This window comes from Arachis ipaensis, chromosome B03, assembly GCF_000816755.2.
Source record: "Arachis ipaensis cultivar K30076 chromosome B03, Araip1.1, whole genome shotgun sequence".
In the NCBI taxonomy this organism is placed as follows: Eukaryota; Viridiplantae; Streptophyta; class Magnoliopsida; order Fabales; family Fabaceae; genus Arachis; species Arachis ipaensis.
The window spans coordinates 131,355,317-131,366,069 of record NC_029787.2 but is presented as its reverse complement, the minus strand read 5'-3'; the positions used below and the strand labels follow the sequence as shown (position 1 = coordinate 131,366,069).

Sequence of the window (10,753 nt, the reverse complement as noted above, 5' to 3'; positions counted from 1 at the left end):
CGATGATCTACCTTTTCAATTTCAGCTGTTTCCTTTATAACTCGGAGATGATGGCCGTTTATTGACCGTTTCTGTGTAACCGATCATAGTGGTTTAATGCCATAAAGTCGGCAAAGTTAATGTGCCGATTAAAAAGGGATTCGCCGAGCTATAATTCGTAACCGACGTATAACGGTTGTATCAAGCTTGATCAACACTATTGCTTTGGCTTGCACGTGACTAATGGGCAATTCCATTCTTTTAAATTTTATGGTGTGGAGAGAAGCAATAAAAAAGAGTATGTTCCACACTCTCATAATTAAATGAGTGGAAAGTAGAAACAATTCCAATACTCTTCAACTTTATATCTTATAAATACAACATATATAGCTTCACCAATCACCACAAACCTAACCAAGAACAATGTCACACTTAACAATAATAATCCTACTCCTATTTTTATCAAGAACAAGTTCAGATTCAATTCAAGAAAGCTTTGTACGCTGCTTACACGTGAATTCGGACAAATCATTCCCATTTGATGCATCAATATACACCCAAAACAATGCATCATTCACAACGGTTCTTGATTCCTCAGCACAGAACCTAAGGTTCTTGGTGCCTTCAGCACCCAAACCTTCCTTCATTTTCACACCAAACACTGAGTCTCACGTCCAAGCAGCCGTCATCTGCGCCAAGAAGCTTAACATCCACCTCCGAGTGCGAAGCGGCGGCCATGACTACGAAGGCATGTCCTACGTTTCGGAGATCGAAACGCCTTTCATGGTCGTAGACTTGGCCAAGCTTCGCGCCATAAACGTTGACATGAAGAGCAACACGGCTTGGATTCAAGCCGGCGCCACCATCGGCGAAGTTTACTACAGAATTTACCAGAAGAGCTCTGTTCATGGCTTCCCTGCAGGACTCTGCACAAGCTTAGGTGTTGGAGGACACATCACCGGAGGTGCATACGGTTCCATGATGAGAAAATTCGGCCTCGGCGCCGATAACGTCCTCGACGCTCGAATGGTGGACGTTAACGGCAGGATTCTTGACAGAAGATCCATGGGGGAAGATCTGTTTTGGGCCATAAGAGGAGGAGGTGGTGGAAGCTTTGGAATCCTTCTATGGTGGAAGATAAAGCTGGTTGAAGTGCCTCCAACAGTTACGGTTTTCACAGTTCCAAGAACACTTGAAGAAGGTGGAACGAAGCTTCTTCATAGGTGGCAGGAAGTAGCACCTTACATTGATGAAAACCTGTTCATAAGAGTTATAATCCAACCTTCAAATGTAGGCAACACAACGAAAAGAACAATCACAACCGCTTACAATGCTCTCTACCTTGGTGGAGCAAGGAAGCTCCTTGAGGTGATGCAGAAGAGCTTCCCTGAACTGGGATTAACCGCCAAAGATTGCGAGGAAACAAGTTGGATCAAATCTGTTATGTACATTGCAGGGTATCCAGACAACACTCCCCCTCAAGTTCTTCTTCAGGGGAAGTCAACTTTCAAGAATTACTTCAAGGCCAAGTCTGATTTCGTGAGGCAGCCCATCCCGGTGGCCGGCCTCCGCGGCTTGTGGCAGAGGATGATGCAGGAGGAGAGCCCCTTGATGATTTGGAACCCTTATGGTGGAAAGATGAGTGACTTCTCAGAGTCTCATATTCCATTCCCTCACAGGAATGGAACACTTTTCAAGATTCAGTATGTCACTTTGTGGCAGGATGGAAAGGAGAATGCTGGAAAGCACATTGATTGGTTGAGGGATCTTTACACTTACATGGGTGCTTATGTGTCTAAGTCACCAAGGGAAGCTTATGTGAACTATAGAGATCTTGATTTGGGGATGAATTCCAAGAGCAGAACAAGCTTCAAGCAAGCTAGCAACTGGGGTTATAGGTATTTCAAGGGTAACTTCAAGAGATTGGTTAAGATCAAGACAAAGGTTGATCCTGGTAACTTCTTCAGGCATGAACAGAGTATTCCACCTCTTCCTTACTGATGCAACTCTGCTACTGCTATCTATAAATTGGCTCACTTTAGAGGGAATAATTAAGGATACATTTTAGATTTAAATGTTGTAAGATACTGATGGAAGTGTTTCAAGTGTTTGATGTGTTTTGTGATTGTGTATGTGACAACATTATAGGTGACTGTGACTCAGGTGTTTGTTTCTCTAGAAAAACAAAATGTGGTATTACTTATTAGTACTAAAGCTATCATTTTGTCTTTGGTATGATTCATCAAGTGTGTTTCATGAAAAACAAATATGAAGTTGGGCAACATAGTCCTGCATGCTTTCTTATACAATTATTTGCTCTATATAATTAATTAATTAATATACAAATGTTTAAAAACAAGAAATATATAAATTCCATGAAAATTTAAAAGGGCAGAAAGTGTCACTAATTTATAGACACAGGCAAAATATTATATGGTTAAGATTTAGACATGAAAACAATTGGAAACTAATAAGTTTGCTACGTGATCCAAGAGAATGCTAACTTTCGCTGAAAAAAAAAATGGAAATTCATAGTTTCATGAATGCTTAGGCAATCATAGACATTCAAGGCATGAATTTTACCAATTCTTCAGGCCCAACGAACATTAAGAAGAAACATGTATTAACATGTTCTTGTTGTTGGGCGAGGCGTCTGAAGCCCAATATTGAGTCTCCAAGAAGATAAATTAATAGCTACATTACCATTTTCCTTCTCTTCAGTTACACTATGTTTGTTTGAGAAGAAAATGGAAGGAAAGAAAAGGAAGGAAAGAAAATAGGAAGGAAAATGATTATTTTTCTTTGTTTGGTCGAGAAGGAAAATTAGAGAGGAAAGAAAATGGAGAGAAAACTAATGTGCTACTCCTTCACTTTTTCAATATATTTTATAATACAGGGATAAAATTGTCTTTTTATAACATTTCTTTTCTTCTTATTTTCTTTCCATCTAAACACATCTAAAGAAAATAAAAATCCACTCAATTTTTTTCCTTTCCTTTCTTTCATTTCTATTTTCTTCCTCTCTATTTCTTTCCTTCCAACCAAACATAGCCTTAGAGCTCGGCTTCAGCACTTGGTGTGGAGCCAGGGCGGATCTCTCCAAACCGGGTTCTTTTAGAGGCCTTAGGCCCAGACCCAAAAAAGGGGAGAAAAAAGGGGAGAAAAAAACTCTCAGCAGTTTTAACATTTGGGTCGGGTAGGTTTTGGGTATCTGTTTGTATTGGGCTGGGGCGTGTTTGGTTGTACCTGGCCTACTCCAAAAGGAAGAAAACACTTCTTTTCTTAATCCGCTGTGCGTGTTTGACAAATGACCCCGATGACTTATTCATGTTTGTTGACTTTTAAGGAAAAGAAACAGTGGCATCCATTATGTTAAATTATTCGATTAAAGTTGGTGTGTTTTTTATAAGATTATTGTTGTTTGTTGATGTTGTATTAATAAAAATTGACTTCTGAAGGCTCACAGAAAAAATTGTTTAAACAATCAATAAGGTATTATTGAAGATTTGATGGGAATATTCAAATAAAGATAAGTTCTTAAAGGAGTCAAAGTTTATCGCATAATGTTAAGATACTACATTTCATAAAATTAAAATGAATCTCATATCATTAATTTTACTTTACAAATATAATTATTACTCCATCAACTTTATCTAAATGTATGTAAAGATAATTAGTGAAGCTTATTTCTTGTTTCTTATCAAGATTTGTCTCCAGTCTCCACAAAGTATGGGTCCTTCGGCCCTCACATGTCCCCCAAAAAAATCACACATTGTCATCTTTTTATCCCAACCTAACATGCTAAAGAAATTAGTGTAGTTTACTTTGAAACTTCTTGACATACAAAAATGGCACGTGGAGCTGGTCTAACGCTAGCATATTCAGTTCTATCTCACCTACATTATTATCCTTGCTTTAAGCAAAGCGACTTCTATGATTGATCTTTCACAGCTTGATTGGCGCGCAAATGTATATAATACCAACGATGCATGTGTATTGCTTGTAGATATTTCAGAATGTGATTCCTTCCTTCTTCATATTGCAACCACAAAAATATTTTTAAAGAAAGAATATAATAATAAACTATACACTTAGTTCTACAAGCTAAGCTATATTTGCAATGACCATAAGAGTGGATTGACCATATTAAAGAAATCATTATCCGCATCATGAGATAGTTTCTGGTGTGAATTGTATTCAAATAAACTAATATTCCTTCCACCTTGTCATAATTTCAACTACAGCACTGCAACTGGACCTAAATAAAATAGAAATACCACTTAGTGTATGAATATGACGTGTACATTAGCTAACATACACGTATATTACCACTATAAAACCAGCATTGGCAACCAGTATTCTTTAAACACAAGACAAGAGAGGAGAAGATTAGAGCATTATTATGGAGTCTTACTCCTTTAGGCCCTTCTTGTCAAGTTTTCTGATTCTGTTGTCAATTTCACTCACTAACTCAATTCCAATTCAAGAAGCTTTCAACCATTGTGTAACACTCCATTCTCAAACCCCAAATGAATTTCCCAGTGCAGTGTACACTCCTAACAATGCTTCCTACACTTCTATCCTTGAATCCACTGCTCAGAACCTAAGGTACTTGCTACCCTCACTGCCAAAACCAGAATTCATATTCACACCATTCCATGACTCACAAGTCCAAGCTGCAGTGATTTGCGCCAAACAGCTTGGTATTCACATGAGGGTGAGAAGTGGAGGCCATGACTACGAAGGCCTCTCTTATGTTTCTTTCATAGAGAAGCCATTCATGATCCTAGACTTGGTCAAGCTCCGCGAGATCAACGTTGATATCGCGCAGAACACGGCTTGGATTCAAGCCGGTGCCACCGTGGGCGAAGTTTATTACAGAATTGCAGAGAAGAGCGCAGTGCATGGCTTCCCTGCAGGGCTTTGCACAACCCTGGGAATTGGCGGCCACATAACAGGGGGTGCATATGGTTCTATGATGAGAAAGTATGGCCTTGGAGCCGACAATGTCCTCGATGCTCGAATCGTGGATGCCAACGGCAGGATTCTGGACAGAGAAGCCATGGGAGAGGACTTGTTTTGGGCAATCAGAGGTGGTGGTGGAGGCAGCTTTGGAGTTATCCTCTGGTGGAAGATCAAGCTGGTTCCAGTGCCGGAAACCGTGACAGTTTTTACGGTTACCAAGAGCTTAGAACAAGGAGCAAACAAGATTCTGTATAGGTGGCAGGAGGTGGCACCAAGCATTGATGAGAATCTGTTCATCAGAGTTTTGATTCAAACAGCCAACGGAAGCGTTCCGGGGCGCAGAACCGTGACAACTTCTTACAATGCTCTCTTCCTTGGCAGTGCTGACACGCTCCTCCAAGTGATGAAGCAGAGCTTCCCTGAATTGGGATTGACAAGAAAGGACTGCGTAGAAACCAGCTGGATCAAATCTGTTCTTTACATTGCTGGATTCCCCAGTGGAACTGCTCCTGAAGTTCTGCTCCAAGCAAAATCAACATCCAAGGCTTACTTCAAAGCAAAATCTGATTTCATCAGGCAAGTCATCCCGGAGAATTCGCTAAACTCGCTATGGAAGATTTTCCTGCAGGAAGATGGGCCTCTCATGATTTGGAATCCCTATGGAGGAATGATGGGGAGGATTCCGGAATCTGCCACACCTTTCCCTCACAGGCAAGGAACTCTCTACAAGATTCAGTATGTAACTGGATGGCTTGATGGAGAGAAGAGCATGGCAAGGCATATGAACTGGATCAGAAGATTTTACTACTTTATGGCTCCTTATGCTTCAAAATATCCAAGGGAAGCTTATGTTAACTACAGGGATCTTGATATTGGGATGAACCACCAGAATACCACAAGCTTCTCAAAGGCTTCTGTTTGGGGATTCAAATATTTCAAGAACAACTTCCTCAGACTAGTACAGGTGAAGACTAAAGTTGATCCATCTAATTTCTTTAGGCATGAACAGAGTATCCCTCCATTCCACACTAAGAGATGGTAGAAGCCAACAACTTTGAATTATTCCTATGCATATTTGTGTTCTGTGTAAACTCAGTTTCCAAATAATTACACCTTACTTTCCTTTCCATTTGTGTGCCACTACGAATTTTGTCAATTATAACAATTGTATTGACCAAAGTGATATGTAACTTATATTATTCTCACATTTCATAAAACTCAACCTTTCAGGCGCACTGAAAGATCACCAAAAACAGCAGCAGCCAACACTATGTTGCACTGACCTATGAGATTAACTTTCCTTTGTTTTTGACATTTCTTAATTCATCTTTAGGAAAAGTATATCCACTTGCCTACCATGATATTAGTAAATAATGTGGCCTATCCCTATTTGATGTGACATGCAATCTCACGATCTATAAGACTTTGGTCTAGTATTTAATTTTGAATTGACATTGGCAGTGGTTGATATAATGACAGCCTGCTTCGCTATACTATTATCATTATCAATGGGAAACAGTGCAATCATTTCATTTGAAAATGTGAGACACCGAATGTTTGCTGGCTTCAGACCTTGCTTGGTCAATGTTTTAATACTCTATTTCAAAATAAAAAAGATATATGCACAGGAAAGGAGAGAATTTTGAGCCACAAAAACTTGATACATATCAAATTTTACAGGCTGATAGAAGGTGGAGAGTTAACCCTCATAAGCATTAATTAATTACACAATGAAAAGCATTAGATGTTTTATGTATTGTCTGAAACTCTGAGTTCACTATCATCTTAACGAATGCAGAAATATGCAAGTTCTGACAATGACTTAACTACTTTTGGAATCTCCCTTTACAGAAGGAGGAAGGGTTCCGAAAACGACATCCCATAGCGGTGAGGTGATCCCAAAACCATAGTTGGAGATCCGATAGTGATGATTCAAGTGGTACTTCTGCAAACACAGAACGAATGAAATATTATTTGTGTTCTTTCTTCCTTACAAGACTTGTGTTGATTGGACCACAAATTTGAATTTGTAATTTTGAAAAGGAGTGTGGCTTGAGGATTTATGAAATCAAATTGAATTGAGATGTTTTACCTTGAGCATTTTGGGAGCATCAGACTTGGGTTGACCATGGTGCAAATAGTAATGTGTGCAATCGTACATGACGTATCCCAACAAAAGACCTCCGAAAATAGCAGGAGCAGTTGTTGGAGTGCTGAAAAGCTTCACAATGTTCCACAACTGCGATTCAAGAAGCAAGTATCTCAAAATGTCACCGATTTTGAGAGAGTGATTAATCATTGTATAAATAAAAAGAGGAAGAAGGTAGTTACCGGGACAGCAAACATGGCGGCGGCTGCTGGAGGGAAAACGAGTCTGAGGTGATCCATGGGGTGTTTATGGTGGCAGCCATGGAGAAGATAATGGAAGGTATTTCCCCTGTAAAGAAAGGAAATGAATGAGACGAGACGAGAGGAGATGAGATGAGATGTGAGGAGAAAATGCAAACCAGTAAGAGGTGGTTTTGACGTGGAAAAGGAAGCGATGCAAAAGGTACTCGGCGAGGGTCCAGGCTAAGAGGCCAATGAGGATGAGCTGGGAAATATTAGAAGGAGGGACGCCCATGGTGAGGGAGTTGTGAATGAAGAATAAGGCGACGGGTATCCATACAATTGGGATGGCGTACCAGGGAGTGCGCGTGAAGAACTCCAGAAAATTGCTGTGGAAGAAGCGGGGGCCTTCCTTTCCCAGAATTGGATCGTGAACCCACTCATCGTATCCATCTCCAAGATGTCCCACCTGGAACACCAGCGGCTTCTTCAAATCAACCTTCACCATCTTCCAATATTCTCTCTCTCTCTTCGCGCGCCACAGACTCAGAGAGAGACACAGAGAGAGCCAGAATGCCAGATCTCGCTCTCTCTATTTAGACGCCTTCCCACGCCCAAATCTGGACACACTGTTATTACCGTTCATAAACTTTCCCTTCTTAATTCAATTGTGATGGACAATAACCTCCTTTTTACCACTTCTTTCGACACCCTCCTCCCATATTGGCCCAATCTTTACACATATTGGGCTCGGGCCCATTTCAATACCCAAAAGAATTTATATTGACTAAACTCATTTATATTTATATTTACATTTACATTTACATGTGAAATCTCAAAAGCATCTTAAAAAGAAAACACGACGCCAGTGTAAGTACGAGTGCTGCCAAACGACCCATTAAGAGCCCACCAAGTACTGTCACTAACACAATGACGTGTCCCCATGAACAACACTTCCCAACTTCATGGATTCTAATCACACCTTCTTCTTCTTCTTCAACCCAAGTCATGATCATTCCATTACTATCATCAACCTCCTCCTCTCTTGAACACTTCTCTTCTTTCCCACTCCATCGAGACTCACCTTCTCTCTCTTTACTTCTCTTTCTCAAAGAGCTTCTCCACTTTTTAGGCACCAGTTTCTTCACCCCCTTCCATGTAAACCTATTACTTCGGCTACCTTCTTCACATGAATCCGCAATATCCTCCAACCATTTCTTCTCACAACAACCACCAACCTTGCTTCTGCTTTCACTTTCAACAACCTCAATAGTTTCATTCAACGACATCAATCCAGCGCCACCAACACCCGCTACTTCTTCACAGTGATCCTCTTTCTTGCTTTTCAACTTCATCAGTTTCTGAAACCAAACACAATTACAAACCGTTACGGTAAAAGGCTCCATTTTTATACCCACGGTTCTCCACCACCCAACGAAACGTTTCCCCACGTTTTCAAGAAACAGAAGCGTAACTGCCGACACGGTTATCCCAACGGTCAGCTTCATCACGCTGCTAATCAAAACCACCACCACGAACAACGCCTTCCACTTCACGGACGATGCAAGAACAGATTTTGAATATGATCCACACCCGCATTCGTCGACCCGATTTACCTCTTCCGAACCCGATACCCCGCCGTCATCTCCACCGTCGTTCACAGTTACCAGCGGTGTCAAACTCGGAGCGTGGGTCCGAACCACGGATAAATCGCCTGAACTTAATGTCTCCGGCACAGGAGATAGCACCGGCGTGGAGGGCGGTGGCGGTGGAGGATCGTAGATACCGGGTTGAAGAGGTCTCTTTGACTTGGTTCTTGTGAAGCGGCTTCGGTTCTTGACGAAGAGATCGATGAGGGAGGTGGGGAATCCGGTTTCGACGACGAGGGAGCCACCGCGACTTGGAGATTGAAGGTCGGCAACGATTTGAGATATTCTTGTTACCCTGTTCTTCTTCCATGGCGGCATGGTTCTCAGGCTCCTTCACCCTCTGCTACTCAACCGCTTTCTATTTCTTTTTCTTCCGTTTTGGATGAGAAGCAGAAATTAAATGAAAAGAAAAAATAAAGGGGGCCGAAAAAGAAAGAGAGTGATGGAAAGTGGGTTGTGAAAGAAATTAAGATCGTTTTTATAGCGTGAAAGAGAAAGATAAAGAGAGTGAAAGAGAGAGGTTGCTGAAGGCGCGTGATGCAGTTGGTGTGGGTTGAATGCTTACTATGTGGCGTGCGTTACTTTATTCATTTCATAATTAATTGCTTCATTTATGGACTATTAATACCACTACTAACCCATATTTTATCTCTTCTTATTTTGCTTTGCTTTTCCTTCGTTGGAACTTGGAATCTAAAAGAAGGATGAAATGCTACTACTATTTTCCAATAAGAAAGATAAATATGAGTGTGGCACGTCAAGCATATACATGTTCCTGAGTTTGAAAGAAGAAAAAAATTAACTAGGCCAATAATAATATCTGAATATAGATATAGATATACAATTTGGCATTTAGCTTTGGAATTTCAGTTTTGTTCTTATACCGAGAGCGACTTCTTGTTTGCTCTATCAGCCACCTAACCCACCCCACTCGTTTTCAATCTGTCCATAATATGAACGAAAATGAATTTTGTCCTTCTCCTCTTTCAATTTTCTCCCATTAAGAAAAAAAAATCATAATAATGGAGATTACGTGTTTTATATCTCGGGAGAAAAAAAAAAGAAAAAAATGTATAGTCATATAAGATGAGAAGACACCACATCCAACTCAAAACCTTAAGGTGTCAAGTTAATGGGTCTCTCATCTTATAAACTCCTCACTCTTCCTTGCTTTCTTTGATGTGGGACTAACTTCAACACTCCTCACACTTGCAACACTAACAATATAGAAACCTCCGGTTTCCAATTTACGAATCAAATTTTTCATACCAAATACACCTCATTTTTAAAAGTGACCAGTGAAATATTTTAATTTAAAGATAGTTATATATTTTACAAGGTGGTTGTTGATATGTAGTTTCAGTTACTGATGAGTCCCATTATTCTTGCCACTACGCTTGAACGAACAGAACGTGTGGGAAGCAGATAAATTCTACATGGGACCAGTTTCCACTTGGATCAAATATTTGAAACTTATAATTGAGGCTTTAACAATAAAATGGAAGCTTAAAGAAAGTGCACTTTAGTCTTTTGGAGGGGCCTAAGCGCGAGGAAAGAGCCAAATGGAAAAAGTCAAGCTAAGCTTGGTGCTATGCAAAAAGCTTTGTGATTATGGCCCTCTATGTGACTAATGTCACTCATTACACTAAGTAGGTAGGGTCTTCCTGCCATTGTTAGGCGAACTTTTTTTTATATTGAAATTTTATTTATGATTTTGTTAATATTACAATATTTTCGTGGAATATAATGATATAAAAATATATACAATAAGAAGAAACTATGAATAACGATTTTAAATAAGATAAAAAAAATTTAAAAAATAATTAAAATAT

At 40.0% G+C, this 10,753-nt stretch overlaps 4 protein-coding genes across 4 annotated transcripts; 2 read left to right on the top strand and 2 right to left on the bottom strand.

The window, feature by feature from the left end:
* LOC107631538 (berberine bridge enzyme-like 13) lies at window positions 309-2,288 on the top strand. Its single transcript, XM_016335011.2, has 2 exons — window positions 309-2,136; window positions 2,181-2,288. Exon 1 carries the CDS (start codon window positions 403-405, stop codon window positions 1,978-1,980), a length of 1,578 nt encoding a protein of 525 aa, XP_016190497.1. The 5' UTR covers window positions 309-402; the 3' UTR covers window positions 1,981-2,136; window positions 2,181-2,288.
* LOC107631539 (berberine bridge enzyme-like 26) lies at window positions 4,135-6,151 on the top strand. The gene has a single exon (XM_016335013.2). The coding sequence runs from the start codon at window positions 4,382-4,384 to the stop codon at window positions 5,984-5,986; it is 1,605 nt and encodes a 534-aa protein (XP_016190499.1). The 5' UTR covers window positions 4,135-4,381; the 3' UTR covers window positions 5,987-6,151.
* On the bottom strand, window positions 6,521-8,007 carry LOC107631542 (dihydroceramide fatty acyl 2-hydroxylase FAH1). Its single transcript, XM_016335016.2, has 4 exons — window positions 7,452-8,007; window positions 7,276-7,381; window positions 7,037-7,183; window positions 6,521-6,889 (listed from the first exon to the last, which is right to left on the bottom strand). The coding sequence occupies exons 1-4, from the start codon at window positions 7,778-7,780 to the stop codon at window positions 6,767-6,769; spliced, it is 705 nt and encodes a 234-aa protein (XP_016190502.1). The 5' UTR covers window positions 7,781-8,007; the 3' UTR covers window positions 6,521-6,766.
* LOC107631541 lies at window positions 8,038-9,512 on the bottom strand. Its single transcript, XM_016335015.2, has one exon. It carries the CDS (start codon window positions 9,237-9,239, stop codon window positions 8,094-8,096), a length of 1,146 nt encoding a protein of 381 aa, XP_016190501.1. The 5' UTR covers window positions 9,240-9,512; the 3' UTR covers window positions 8,038-8,093.

What these genes read in the sequence shown, in the direction of transcription:
- LOC107631539 (XM_016335013.2), top strand. Translation starts at nt 4,382, where the DNA reads ATGGAGTCTTACTCCTTTAGGCCCTTCTTGTCAAGTTTTCTGATTCTG.
- LOC107631538 (XM_016335011.2), top strand. Translation starts at nt 403, where the DNA reads ATGTCACACTTAACAATAATAATCCTACTCCTATTTTTATCAAGAACA.
- LOC107631542 (XM_016335016.2), bottom strand. Translation starts at nt 7,780, where the DNA reads ATGGTGAAGGTTGATTTGAAGAAGCCGCTGGTGTTCCAGGTGGGACAT. An exon ending in CCGCCATGTTTGCTGTCCCG is followed by an intron (nt 7,184 to 7,275) that starts GTAACTACCTTC and finishes CTTGAATCGCAG; the next exon opens with TTGTGGAACATTGTGAAGCT. An exon ending in ATGCTCCCAAAATGCTCAAG is followed by an intron (nt 6,890 to 7,036) that starts GTAAAACATCTC and finishes CTGTGTTTGCAG; the next exon opens with AAGTACCACTTGAATCATCA.
- LOC107631541 (XM_016335015.2), bottom strand. Translation starts at nt 9,239, where the DNA reads ATGCCGCCATGGAAGAAGAACAGGGTAACAAGAATATCTCAAATCGTT.